We start from the raw sequence: 15,063 nt of genomic DNA on the forward strand, positions 1-15,063 counted from the left end.
TTTTTTAAGACAGAGTCTCACTGTGTCACCCAGGCTGGAGTGCAGTAGCATGATCTCAGCTCACTGCAACCTCTGCCTTCGGGGTTCAAGCAATTTTCCTGCTTCAGCCTCCCAAGTAGCTGGGATTACAGGCACCCACCACGACACCTGGTTAGTTTGGTATTTTTAGTGGGGATGGAGTTTCACTGTGTTGGCCAGGCTGGCCTTGAACTCGTAACCTCAAGTGATCTCCTCACCTCCGCCTCCCAAGGTGCTGTGATTACAGGCGTGAGCCACTCCACCTGGCCAACATTGTATATTATATTCCAGTTTTATCCCTTATACCCCTCCACAGTGCCTAGGCACTCAAATATTTACAGAATGTATGAATAACTATTTCTCCTTGTCCTTCATGCCACATACTTGGCCAAACGAAGGCTGTTTTTTTCTCTTGATATTTTCTCATTAAACATATTCTGTTTCAATTACTACATCAACAGGAGGCCTATCAAATCTATACTGCCAATATCCTTGTTCTTAGGAAACAGATGCTGAAGTATTAAAAAATATAAGGGAATGATAAATGCAACCAACTCTCAAATGGTTCAGGAAAAATAAATAGAAACACAGAACAATAAAGTAAATGTGGTAAAATGTTAAAATTACTGAATCTGGCTAATGAATTTCATGAGTTCTTTGTACTATTCTTTAAAGGTTTTATAAGTATAACATTATTTCAAACTAAGTTATTTTTTTAAAAATCTGTTCTTTCTAGACTCAATCTTGCACAAGTGTCCATCATGTATTTCCAAATGCTTGCTGGTTAAACTTTTTAAAAATCTAAATCTGGGCCAGGCACGGTGGCTCAAACCTGTAATCCCAGCACTTTGGGAGGCAGAAGTGGATAGATCACTTTGAGGTCAGGAGTTTGAAACCAGCCTAGCCAACATGGTGAAACCCCACTTCTACTAAAAATATAAAAAATAGCCAGGCGTGGTGGCTCGCACCTGTAGTTCCAGCTACTCAGGAGGCTGAGGCAGGAGAATTGCTTGAATCCAGGAGGCAGAGGTCACAGTAAGCCCAGGTGGTGCCCCTGCACTCCTGCCTGGGTAACAAGAGCAAAACTCCGTCTCAAAAAAAAAAAAAAATCTGAATCTGAAGTATTCAGCAAGAGATGATTGCCTAGGTATCATGTAAAACAGTATGATGGAATACTACAGTTATTATTCAGTATGCCCTTACCAGAAAAGCATATATTTGAAGTGAAAAAACCAGTAGAAAATAAACAAAGATTAAAAATTTATGATGTTACATTAACATGAATAAAAAGGGACTGTGTAATAATATAGCCTTTAATGTTGTTTAGGTCCATTTCTGTAAAGTAATTAATATTCTTACCAAAAAATATCTGCTCCAAGTCTAATCTTTACCTACTCTTTATCATTACTTTCATAAATCTAAAAGCTGTGCTCAAAATATGTAACAAAAATGTCCAGTGAGTTTCCTAAGGGGAAAAAAATGAATTTAAAGGTCAATTCTCTGTATAAATTTTGCTGTACATTTTCTCAGTTTTGAAAGCTTTCATTTGTGTTACAAAGTGTTTTGTCATTTGTGTTTGATAAAAACTTTGTCAATCTTACAAAAACTCTCCACAAATTTCTGCAAAGTAAGTTATGAACAACTATTTTCTTCTTAAACTGAATCTGTAACATGTTAATACAAAGTGCCATTTATAAGCCAGAGTCCTTGGGGTGGGGGTGGAAATGTACATATTAAAAAGCATTGATCTGGCCAGGTGTGGTGGCTCATGCCTGTAATCTTAGCACTTTTGGAAGCCCAGGCGGGCAAATTATTTGAGGTCAGGAGATCGAGATCAATGTGGCCAACATGGAAAAACCCCATCTCTACAAAAATACAAAAATAAGCCGGGTGTGGTGGTGTGTGCCTGTAGTCCCAGCTACTAGGGAGGCTGAGACATGAGAATCAGTTGAACCTGAGAGATAGAGGTTACAGTGAGCTGAGATTGTGCCACTGCACTCCAGTCTAGGCAAAACAGCATGACCCTGTCACACACACACAAAAATAATAAAATAAAAAGCATTGATCTGAACACAGGAGCCAAACCATTATAAAGAAATGGCCTTGTACCAAAGTAGTGGTTACAAAGAAAACACTTCCTTGTGATAGCTAACACTTTAAATTACAACTAGAAAAAAGAAGTGGAGGCTTATGACCACTCACTGGTGTTTCAATAAAATAGATTTCCATCATCTTTACTGACCTGTGTATGCATTTTCCACAAATATTATGCTGAAAGTAAGTACAGCATGATGGTTAAGAATGCAGACCCTGGTGCTAGAGTGCTTGGGTTCAAGCCCCAGCTTGGCCATTTATAATGGCAAGGTGATTCTGGGCCTATCATTTAATGTTTCTTCATGTGTAAAATGAAGGTAATTACAGCATTTATCTTCAAAGGTTGGTATAAAAATTATATCAGTGATTAATATTACTACTAAGAGTGGGAACCTACCAGCCCTCATCTTAATTTAAGCTTTTTTAGTTTAGAGCTAGAGTTTAACTTAATTTTACTTAAAATATTTTAAAGATATACACAAAAACACCACAAGATGGGGATGTTATTACATACATCTCTTTGCCTTTTTCTCTCGTGCCCATGTAGTTCTGTCTCTAAGTCTGCTGGCTCTGAGAACTCTGGCCAGTCTACTTGTCTTGACTTTCCTTCAATTCTGTGATGAAGCAGCATGATACGGTGGTATGAGCTCTATACGTGGTATGTTTGGGTTCAAATTCTTGGTCAAGTTATTTAGTCACTCTCTGCCTCAGTTCCTTCCATTGTACAAAAGGGATAATCGTATCCTCCACAAGGTGTTGGGCTCTGCACCATGTGTATTAAGCCATAAAGCACAATGGCTATGGCTAACAGAGTAAGCACTCAATTTTTCTATTCCCCCCCCAACGCCATTTTCTCTTTATTCTGCTCTCCTTCTACTGGATATTATATAGCAGTAAATTTCTGAATGTTTTTAAAATGATTTCACTTTGTTTTATAGCCTCTGTTCATTTTAAATAGATGAATATATTTTTCTTTTTTTTTTAGACGGAGTCTTGCTCTGTTACCCAAGGATGGAGTGCAGTGGTGTGACCTCGGCTCACTGCAACCTCCGTACCCCAGGTTCAAGCGATTCTCCCTCCTCAGCCTCCTGAGTAGCTGGGATTTCAGGCGTCTGCCATCACCACGCACAGCTAATTTTTTTTTTCTATATTCTTAATAGAGATAGGATTGTGCCATGTTGGCCAGACTGGTCCTGAACTCCTGACCTCAAGAGATCTGCCTGCCTTGGCCTCCCAAAGTGCTAGGATTATAGGTGTGAGCCACTGTGCCTGGCCAGATGAATATATTTCTATTTTTGTCTAAAAAATGGTCCTTTACCAGTCCTCCAGAAACCCAAAATAAAAACAGACCTAAACCTAAATATGCTTTTTACTTCTGCAGAGAAAAAAAATCACACAGGTTTCCAAGAAACACATACAATAAGAGTCAGGGCCTATGGGCCAGTGATTACTGGGCAAGTGTATCTGAAATATGTTTGTGTGAATTAGGCTTTTCCCCTGGATTTCACTAAATCTTCCGCTTTTTTCATCTGATACCTATTCCTTTAATTTTCTTTTTTTTTTTTTTTTGAAATGGAGTCTTGTTCTGTCGACCAGGCTAAAGTGCAGTGGCACTATCTCAGCTCACTGCAACTTGTGCCTCCTGGGTTCAAGTGATTCTCCTGCCTCGGTCTCCTGAGTAGCTGGCATTACAGGTGCCCATCATCATGCCAAGCTAATTTTTGTATTTTTAGTAGAGATGGGGTTTCATCATGTTGGCCAGGCTGGTCTTGAACTCATGACCTCAGGTGATCCACCCGCCTCGAACTCCCAAAGTGCTGGGATTATAGGCGTGAGCCAACGTACCTGGCCTTACCTATTCCTTTAAATTTGGCAAAAGGTTTTGCTGAATTTTAAGAAAAACTTAATTACATTATGTATATTATGATAGAAAAAAATCCTTTGAATCTGCTAAACTAAAGTAATAGCTTTACAAAGTATTTTCATTTTAAAAATACACTGCCATGTATAAAATTCCAAATTCAAAAAAAATTTAATAATCCCACCAGAAAAATAAAGGTAAATTCTAACATTAACCTTTAATTAGTAAATCCTATTTTATATAAAAATAACATGAAATTACCATTTAAATTTACAAACTGTTGTCTTATTGAGATGTTTTATCAGTTAACATGAATAAAAGTACCACAAAGATGAGTAAATCAGCTACAACATATTTCATAATGGTTGAGAAATAGCCTTTATTACTATTTATTTCAACTACAATGAATTTTAATTTTAAAAACTTAGCAAATGGTCATCACTGCTGATGGATTTTATAATAATATTGACTGAAATTATTCTATAATTCATTTGGGAAATAAGCATTTTTAACAATTGGCTATACTTTAAGATTTTTATGAAAATTAAGAAGCAAACGTGGTTTTAGAATTCACACACAGATTTCTCAGTTATTTGACTCACTTAATTTCTTCAGTCTTGGCTTTGATGAAATGGTATGAGGCTTAAATGAGATAACATATGTGAAGTGCTGGAAGTACAGTATCTTAACAAAAACCAAGCAAAAGAAAGGCAAGTATAAAAGATAAACTCTTTTAGAAGTGCAATCATACTGTGCCTATCCACGTTGATTCTCAGAGAGCAAGGAGGCAGAAAGATAAGCCACACTATTACTTTTAGATGGACAACTTGACTACCCATGACCCCAAGATGAAACAGTACTAACTTCAAATTGGCATTTCTGATATTTGTATCACTAAATTTCAGTAAAAGCTACTATTCTATCCTGGGTTTCTCTAAACAGTTAATTACTGGCACTAGAAAACCTAGATGTCAAAAAAGAATGCACTATTAAAGAGTTTTTACATATGTTACTTCACAGTCACCATCCTGAAAGAAAACAACTGCTGATAATTTTAGTGTCAGCTTCTAGATTTAAAATGGTGGAATGAACACATGCATATATTTGTTCATTCAAATATCTGAATGCTTCTTTTTTGATAGAGTCTCGCTCTGTCACCCAGGCTGGAGTGCAGTGGTGCGATCTTGGCTCTTGGGTTCAAGCAATTCTCCTACCTCAGCCTCCTGAGTAGCTAGAATTACAGACATGCGCCACCACGCTTGGCTAACTTTTGTATTTTTAGTAGAGACGGGGTTTCACCATGGTCAGGCTGGTCTTTAACTCCTGACCTCAAGCAATCCACCCGTCTTGGCCTCCCAAAGTGCTGCAATTACAGGAGTGAGCCACCATGCCCGGCCAAATATTCGAGTGCTTCTTATGAGCCAAGTACTGTTCTCAATGTTAAGAATACATCAGGAATAAAAGAAACAAAAAATCTCTCTCCTCATGAAGCTTATATTCAAGTTGGAGAGGACAATCAAAAAGTAAAGTATATAGTATGTTAAATGACGGTAAGTACTAAAGAGAAAAAAAAAACAGAAACGAGAGATAAAAAGTAATCACACGCTGGGTGCAATGGCTCACGCCTGTAATCCTAGCACTTTTGGAGGCTAAAGTTGGGGGACTGCTTGAGCCCTGGAGTTCAATATAGTGCCTGGGCAATATAGTGAGACGCCTTCTCTACAAAAAATTAAAATATTAGATGGACATGATGGCATATGCCTAAGGTCCCAGCTACTCAGGAAACTAAGGGCAGGAGGATCCCTTGAACCCAGGAAGCAGAGGCGCCAAGATGGCACCACTGCACTACAGCCTGGGTGGCAGAATGAGACAAGGTCTCAAAAAAACAAAATAAAGAAAAGGTAGTAACAGGGCATAATAAGAGGAGCTCCATTTTTAAATAGCATGATCAAAGAATGCCTCAACAAGAAAGTGACATCTGAGCAAATTCCAGAAGGTAACTAGGAGAATGTTATACAGATAACTGGGGAAGGGCATCCAGGCAGGGGAATAAATGCAAAGGCTAAGAGGCAGGCTCTGGTTACTGGCTGAGAACAAGTATGGGACAGTATGGCTAGCAGGGTAAGGGACAGAGGGAAGAAAAATAGGGTCAGTGGTAACAGGAAAGCAGATCAGGTAAGGCTTTACAGGCCACTATAGGGGTTTTGGCTATACTTTGAAGTGCAAAGCCTTTAGGTTTGAAAAGAGATAATCTGGCTTACCTTGCAAAAGGACCACTCTGGCTGCAATGTGGACGATAGACTGTTAGGGTGAAGGTGAATGCAGAAAGACCAGGTGAAAGCCTATTCAAAAATCTAGATCAAGATGATGTTGGCTTGGTGGCAGTGAAGATGGTGAGAAGTGATCATATTCTAGACATATTCTGAAGATAAAGCCAACAGAAGTTGCTGCTAGATTGGAAGGGAGGTGGAAAGAAAATAAGTAGATAAAGACTCCATGGAGTTTGCTTGATGAAGAAGGAGGATGGAATATCTATTAATTGTGATAGAGAAGATGGTGGGAGGAATAAGTTTGAAAAAAAAGGACTTTAGATTTAGACCAGTTAAATTTGAGCAATCTACTTGTGATGGTTAATTTTAGGTATCAACTTGACTGGATTAAGGAATACCTAGAGAACTGGTAAAGCATCTGGGTATGTCTGTGAGAGTGTTTCTACAGGAGATGGTATGTGAACCAGGCCTGAGTGGGGAAGATCTGCCCTCATTGTGAGTAGGCACCATCCAATCGGCTGGGAGCCCCAGATAGAACAAAAAAGGCAGGGAGAAAGTGATTTCCTCCCTTTCTTTCCTAGAGATGGGGCACTCTACTTCTGCTCTTTGATATCAGAACTCCAGGCTCTCTTGTCTTTGTACTGCAGGCCTTATACCAAGCAGCACCCCCTTGGGTTCCCAGGCCTTCAGTCTAGGACTGAACCATACTACCACCATCCTAGAGTCTCTAGTTTGTTGACAGCCTGTCATGTGACTCTCTCAGCCTCTATACTGGTATGAGCCAATTTCCATAATAAATCCCCTCTCATTTCCTATTGGTTCTCTGTCTCTGGAGAAATCTAATACACAATATTCATTCTAATAGAGATATTGATTAGAGATGGAATGTATGCATCTGGAGTTCAGAAGAGAGAGAGGCTGGCCAAAGATACCTATATTTCCTTGAATCTAAGACAATTTGATGCTGGTACTTTCTTGATCTTTATCAGAAACTTTCAACAGAAGGACTTCATACAACATATTGTAACTGCCACCTTGTTGAATCATGAGTAACAAATGCCATGAGATTTAAAATGTGGTTTCTCAACCTTGCACTATTTTGGGCCAGACAGCTATTCTTCGTGTGGGCTGTCTTGTGCACTGTAGGATGTTTAGCAGCATTGCTGGCCTCTACCCACTAGATGCCAGTAGTAGCACACTCCTTTGATGGACAACCAAAAATGCTGCATATCTCTAGGGGGACAAAGTAGCCCAAGTTATGAAGCATTGTTTTACAGGGATTAAAATGGAGGTAGAAAGATGGGGAAAAGAAGAATATGGCTGAGTGGTAACTAATTTAGCAAATCCAAGAAAAGCTGAATGCTGGGCCAGCACTGGAGAAAAGCAGAGGAGCACTCAATTTATACTGTGTAACCTCAGAGGTCCCCACAAGCAAGAGTAGAGTAAAAGTGATGGTGGGATTAAAAGTAGGAAGACTGGTTGAAAACATATTTAAGAAAGCAGCTAATTCCCAGATTCCCTCCTTTACTTACTTGCCCACCAGCAGTGGTCTCAGGTACAGATTAATATCCACTCACAGGACCTAACAGACCACAGCTTGGCACCAGATTCACTCAGTTCTGTAGAAAGAAAGATAGCATACTGGCATGCTAGCATGAGATACGCCGTCTTCAGAGGGAATCCATACAGCTCACCACAGGCCCTTTTTGGGCACATAAGTGATAGCTCATTCTAAGGGGAAAGAGACCACGTGGTAAGTGCAGAAATCACCCTGGGTTAGGGAAGCTTCATGCTCCATGGGAACCGTCAGTACCTTGTAATAGTCAACGAGGATAAGTTCCAGGGCCCCTTAAAGGACATGTTCACACTCATTTACAAGAGTTACACTGCTGGCCAGGTGCAGTGGCTCCCAAAGTGTAATCCCAGAACTTTGGGAGGCCGGAGGTCAGGAGTTTGAGACTAGCCTGGACAACGTGGCAAAACCCTGTCTCTACCAAAAAAAAGAAATACAAAAATTAGCCGAGTATGGTGGCACATGCCTGTCATCCCAGCTACTCAGAGGCTGAGACACGAGAATCATCTGAACCTGGGAGGCAGAGGTTGCAGTGAGCTGAGATTGCGCCACTGCACTCCAGCCTGAGTGACCGAGCGAGACTCTGTCTCAAAAAAAAAAAAAAAAAAAAAAGTTATACTGCACACCAGGAAGTCAAGGAGGTCTCTGTCTTTTCATAGGCTAATTTAGTTTTTCATGGACAGTCTTCCTGGTTTATATGTACTCACCAATCAGGGGTCAATTTCACAATAAACAATATTACCTGGAGATATTCTATATAAATTATTAATCCAGTATGTTTCCAGGAAAAGAGTGCCAGGTGAAGGACAACCCAAGGTCATTTTCCATGAAGAAAAGGACTCAGACCTACTGTCCTCTCTACCTACAACAGTAGTGATTCTCAATTGGGGGTGGATTTTGTCCTACAAGGAACATGTAACAATGTCTGGGGAGGTTTTTAGTTGTCACAACTGAAGAAGGTATGTGTACCACTGACATCTAGTATGTACGGGCCAGGGATGCTAAACATCCTACAATGCATAGGACAGTCACTCACAACAGAAAACTGGCCCAAATATCGATAGTGCTAATAGCTGAGAAACCCTGACCCACACGGATTTGATCAAAGATTATAGACTGGGCCAGGCGCAGTGACTCACACCTTTATTCCCAGCACTTTGTAGGCCTGAGGTTGGCAGATCACAAGGTCAGAAAATCGAGACCATCCTGGCCAACATGGTGAAACCCTGTCTCTACTAAAAATACAAAAACTAGCTGGGCATGGTGGCGTGTGCCTGTAATCCCAGCTACTCGGGAGTTTGAGGCAGGAGACTGCTTGAACTAGGCAGTCGGAGGTTGTAGTGAGCTGAGATGGCGCCATCGCACTCCAGCCTGGCGACAGAGTGAGACTCATCTCAAAAACAAACAAACAAAAGTTCACAGACTAAACACTGAGGACCACCCTCATGTTCCAAGCCTTCTATCCCAAATGGGGTGCTAAAACACTGGCAGCCAGCATAGAAGAGTGGAAGAATCTTCTCTAGAGAAGCTCACCAGCCTAAGAAAAAAGACCTAAGGATAATCCCAAAGACTATTTAAAAAAAAAGAATTTTAAGAACATGCAATTAATGAAATACTAATTTGGTTTGAACTAAAGAGATTTAATCAACTGGGAGAAAGTTTGAATTTGAAATAGTGATCACCGTATAGAAAATTAAGCATTTTTAAAAGTCTATTCACTCCAGTAAAAGTAAAATGATATTCTAGAAAGGGAATGTAGTCATAAGAGTATATAGAGGTTACCAGTAAATTACAAGTATAAAGTCATTTAAACATAAACACTGAAAATTAGCTCAATCAAAATATATTTGGAGAATGAGCCAGGTGTGGTGGCTTATGCCTGTCATCCCAGCACTTTGGGAGGCTGAGGCAGGCAGATCACCTGAGGTCAGGAGTTCAAGACCAGCCTGACCAACATGGAGAAACCCCGTCTCTACTGAAAATATAAAATTAGCTGGGCATGGTAGCCACATGCCTGTAATTTCAGCTACTCAAGAGGCTGAGACAGGAGAATCACTTGAACCTGGGAGGTAGAGGTTGTGGTAAGCAGAGATCGTGCCATTGCATTCCAGCCTGGGCAACAGGAGCAAAATTCCATCTCAAAAAACAAAAACAAACAAAAAAAAAAAACCATACACTTACACACGCGCGCGCGCGCGCGCGCGCGCACACACACACACACACACACACACACACATATTTGGAGGATGGAAGAACACAAAGGGAGAAGTGAGAAGAAGCTGTGTAGAGACAGCTATACCCTCATCTTCTGGAGTAGAGTGAGAAATCAATAGGTAATACACACAACTAAAAAAAAACAAGAAATGCAATATGTATGTGGAGTTCATGATAAAGAGGCAAATTCCCTAAGAATCAGCTGAACAAGCAAAAACTGCTTACCTTTGGGAGAATATGATGTGTATAGGAGATAGTTTTCTGTAACGTATCTCAGAACTATTTAATGTCATGCATGAAAAACTAAAATATTTTTAAAACTATTTTAATTTAAAGACAATTTGATACATGAGTTCGGGACATATTACGCTTGCTTCAGTTTACTTTATTTGAATCAGAACAGACTAGACCTAGAAAAAAGCATATTGAAGCAAGTTCCAGATTTGTTATACTGCATTTCTATACTCCGAGGTAAAGCGAAAGAACAGGCCAGCCAGATAAGATTTTTTAACTCCTTTTCCTACTATAGTCCTGGTTTACTCACCAAACCTTACATTAAACTCTTATATTAAACATTACGCCATTGAATACTGGCATCTTTACAGTATTGACAGTGATATCCATGGATACCACTAGATACTTTTTGAAGTGTGCTCGCTGGGAGAGAAGAACTTTTCATGTTTTACTTCAATTTGCCCCTATACTGTATGAACCTTTATAACAAGCGTATTTTACAGAGAGAAAGACATACAAACGGTATTAGAAGATCCTTAATGATTATTTTATAAATTGTCCTCATGCATCTTAACCCAACTCAAAATACTGTAAACTGATTGGAAGTAGCATCAACGTACAAAACAGAATAGCCAAGAAAGACCATCCCTAATAAAATATTGCTCCTATCCTAGCAGGTAAATCTAAAAGACATGAAATGACACATACTAAGTAGTTGGTGCTAAATATAATTCTCAGGTATCATAAAATAGAAGTTAGTTTTCAAGTTCTCTATAGGATATATACCACTTAGATAAGTTGCATTTTAATAAATGAAAATTTATTCTTCAGATTGATAAGATTTGTTAACTTTCTTTGAAATAACTCAAGTTAATCTCCAAACTACCATGATTCATACTCCTTTTGTGTTCCACAGTACCAAAAACAAAGCTAGGCACATGGATGGGTACCAAGAGTTACTGACTGATGAAAATTAATCCAAAGAATTAAATTAGGGGAAAAAAATCAATAATGTCAAGTAATAGTTAAAATCCAAGATTTTACTTTAGTACTGATTATTCATAAATAGATTATTTTACCTCATATTAGAGTACTGTAAACACAAGCTTATTGGAAAGGTTGACTTAACTTTGTCCCAGTTTTCTTCTTACTTGCTGCTACCCTATGACAGAATCACCACCATCTCTGATGAAAAGAACTCAATAAAGAATTCTCTTTCATCAAACTCAGCTTTTGTTAAACTTATCACAAATCTATTCCTTAACCTTATCCACTCACGCACTAAAAAAATTCATCTTTTAAAAACCTGTTCATGAATAACTTTTGGTTCTCTGAACCACCCTATGAGGAAGGCAGATATAGTACTACGAACTCCATTTTACTTCTGAGAAAAATTGATGTTTAGAGATGTTGAATAGCTCACTTAAGGTGCCATGGGTAATGAGTGGCAAAGAAAACTCATCATCAAGTTTTCTGAGTCCACACCTGGTGGCCCTTTCCAACATACCACACTGACTTTTTGATAATGAAATGGAGGGTTGGGCACAGTGGCTCACACCTATAATCCCAGCACTTTGGCAGGCCAAGGCAGGCAGATCACCTGAGGTCAGGAGTTTGAGACCAGTCTGGCCAATATGGTGAAACCCCATCTCTACTAAAAATACAAAAATTAGCTGTGCATGGTGGTGAGTGCCTGTAATCCCAGCTAGTTGGGAGGCTGAGGCAGGAGAATCACTCGAACCCGGGAGGCGGAGGTTGCAGTGAGCCAAGATCATGCCACTAAACTCCAGCCTGGGTGACAAGAGTAAAACTCCATCTAAAAAAAAAAAAAAGGATAATGAAATAAAGTTAAACCTGAAAACTAGAATCCTGGAGGACTACAATGACAATATGAGTGTTTTTCTTAAGTTTTACTTTAAATCAACATACATTAAAAAGCAATTACCATCTGAATAACTTAGTAACTAAATGGCTTTGCAAATCACATTTTAATTTTTCAAATCATGTGAAACAACTCATATTAACTCAATAAGTTCCAAATACTATAGTCACGAGAATAAAAAAAAAGGAAACTAAATTTCTTCTAAATCATCTTTGTGCCATTACCATATCTGATAATATATTCCTTCTGAACCCTTGATTTTAAAACCTATCTCAGAAGTATCTTTGACAAATTCTAAATGAAGAATTTAAAAAGTTAATTAAAATTACATTATTTTAATATAATTTCTCTTTTATTTTAATAATAAAATAACAGGAAAAAAGTTCCATCTATTTACCTCAGTAATTGCCTGCTCTTGATGTGTCAAATCCAGTTCTTGAGGGCGTGTTACTTTATCAATATCCAAAGAGTCCATGCTGGAGGCTGCAGAAGTGATGCTGGAACGGGAGGAATTACTAATAGAGCGTACTTCAGCATCACTCACTGTGCCTGCTGAGGCAGTTCTTCTGTGCTGATTAGTTACTAAGGGCTTAGTATCTTCTAGTGCGGACTGCTGAGCAGCCTCATCCATGCTCAAAGAGGCCTGTTCTAACTGTGCAGTGACATCATCCAGGGAGTAGCTGGCGTGGGAAGGTTTAGTTATCCTATTAGATGAAGAAGATAATCCTTTCAAGGTGCCATGTTTCGATGTATGTCGGCTAGCAGGCAATTTCTGAGTAGTAGTTTTCGTTTCTGTAATTTGACGCTTACTATTTCCTGAACCAATACTGCTGAGCTCCTGCTCTATAGAGCAAAGATCAGCCATCAAGGCATCCAGATCCACAGTCTCTCCCTGATTCAGAGCTTCTGCAATGAACAACACATTATGTTTCCAGAATTTGTACATTCTGTTATAAATCAGTTAATAAATGCAGGTAATGATGCAAAAGAATATATTCTGTTGGGCCTAAAGCAAATACAATTTAGTATTTCTGGTGTTTGTTTTAAATTCCAAAAGAAATTTTTAGAAGTACACAGTCCTCCGCTTTTAAGGCTTTTAATAAACACAGGAGAATAAATTATGAGTTCAAAAACAAAAACACTATAAAAATCTTACACTGTTCCATGGTTTTAACCACATTCTTCTGTGCAACTTTTTACCACAGGCTTCAATACGTTATTAATATGATCAGGCTTTGGCAGAGATGTTAATACCATAGCAGAGGGCATAAAAAGAGAAGTCAAAAGTCTAAAAAATTATAAACTGACAGATCAATATTATAAAGTTGACTAGGCAGAATAAAATAAATAAAGACCGGGGCCGGGCGCGGTGGCTCACGCCTGTAATCCCAGCACTTTGGGAGGCTGAGGCGGGTGGATCACGAGGTCAAGAGATCGAGACCATCCTGGTCAACACGGTGAAACCTCGTCTCTACTAAAACTACAAAAAATTAGCTGGGCATGGTGGTGCGTGCCTGTAATCCCAGCTACTCAGGAGGCTGAGGCAGAATTGCCTGAACCTAGGAGGCGGAGGTTGCGGTGAGCGGAGATCGCGCCATTGCACTCCAGCCTGGGTAACAAGAGTGAAACTGTCTCAAAAAAAAAATAAATAAATAAAAATAAATAAATAAATAAATAAAGACCACAGGGGCTGCTTTGAAAATTAGTAACAAGTAATTTCACTGGACTTTAAATCAGTGAAAAAACAATGTAATTAAGTTTGCTATGGGGTTCCATCTGGTTATGTACTCTGTCAATTATTAATAAAACCAACTACCTTTTAGTTATGTTCTAGTTTGCTTTTTGCTGTGATATTTTCCATTAGTAATATTAATAAAATACACAAATCAAGAAATTTAAGAACTTGGTCAGGTTATGCATGTAGCTTTTATATTTAGTTTTTATATTTGGAATTGCAGTTGTACTGCTCCTACATCATATGACTTAGCATACTATTTTACATTTTTTTTCCAATTACATCTTACCATTCAAGTTGTATATGGAGAAGCGGTAAGAAAAGTTGGCCATGTTTGTTTCCTGGCGAAGAGGAGATCTTTTTACTGGTTCCGTGGGCTTGTCAGAATCCAAACTCTTTATAAAAAGAAAGTGTAATAGTCATATTAAATTCAGGTTTCAATAATATAAAAAAGATGAAGTTTTTTTTATGATTAAGTGAATTACCACACTATAATTAATAAAACCAAAGTTCTCCTAAGTAATAGCCTTAAGGAAAAGTATAATTGGTTTTGACATTATTATTTTGGTTATACCTATTTCAATCTTTAGATATATGCTTTTTTTTTTGTTGGAGACGAATCTCACCCTATAACCCAGGCTTAAGTGCCATGGCACAATCTTGGCTCACTGCAACCTCTGTCTCCCAGGTTCAGGCAATCCTCCCAGGTAGTTGGGACCATAGGCATGTGCCACCATGCTCAGCTAATTTTTTATTTTTACTAGAGACAGGGTTTTCACCATGTTGACCAAGCTGGTTGCGAACTCCTGGCCTCAAGTCATCTGTCCATCTCAGTCTCCCTAAGTGATGGGATTACAGGCGTGAGCTACCATACCCGGCCTATGCTTACTTTTAAAGGCACCTGAGACTGTCACAGTTCAGAGTAAACATCTTTTCAAATATATTAAGTATAGTGACTGGCTTCATTTTATATACATGCACTAAAAAATAAGTGAGGCATATGAATATGGATATGGTAAGCTAAGAAATAGAAAGAAGGCCAGGTGCGGTGGCCAACGCCTGTAAACCCAGCACTTTGGGAGGCTGAGACGGGCCAATCACTTGAGGTCAGAAGTTAGAGATCAGCTGGCCAACAGGGTGAAATCTTGTCTCTACTAAAAATACAAAAATTAGCTGTGCATG

The 15,063-nt window shown here is 38.9% G+C and overlaps 1 protein-coding gene across 8 annotated transcripts in view; it reads right to left on the bottom strand.

Moving 5' to 3' along the window:
- Window positions 1-15,063, bottom strand: part of RAPH1 (Ras association (RalGDS/AF-6) and pleckstrin homology domains 1) — a 96,154-nt gene that overhangs the window by 43,331 nt on the left and 37,760 nt on the right. For all 8 annotated transcript variants that reach the window (XM_037741481.1, XM_017536858.1, XM_017536861.2 and 5 more), the window contains exons 3-4: window positions 14,171-14,276; window positions 12,544-13,052 (exon numbers count right to left, since the gene is read on the bottom strand). In XM_037741481.1, coding sequence (XP_037597409.1) covers window positions 12,544-13,052; window positions 14,171-14,276 — 615 coding nt within the window. The remainder of the gene's footprint in view (window positions 1-12,543; window positions 13,053-14,170; window positions 14,277-15,063) is intronic.

This window comes from Cebus imitator, unplaced genomic scaffold, assembly GCF_001604975.1.
Source record: "Cebus imitator isolate Cc_AM_T3 unplaced genomic scaffold, Cebus_imitator-1.0 Scaffold101, whole genome shotgun sequence".
In the NCBI taxonomy this organism is placed as follows: domain Eukaryota; kingdom Metazoa; phylum Chordata; class Mammalia; order Primates; family Cebidae; genus Cebus; species Cebus imitator.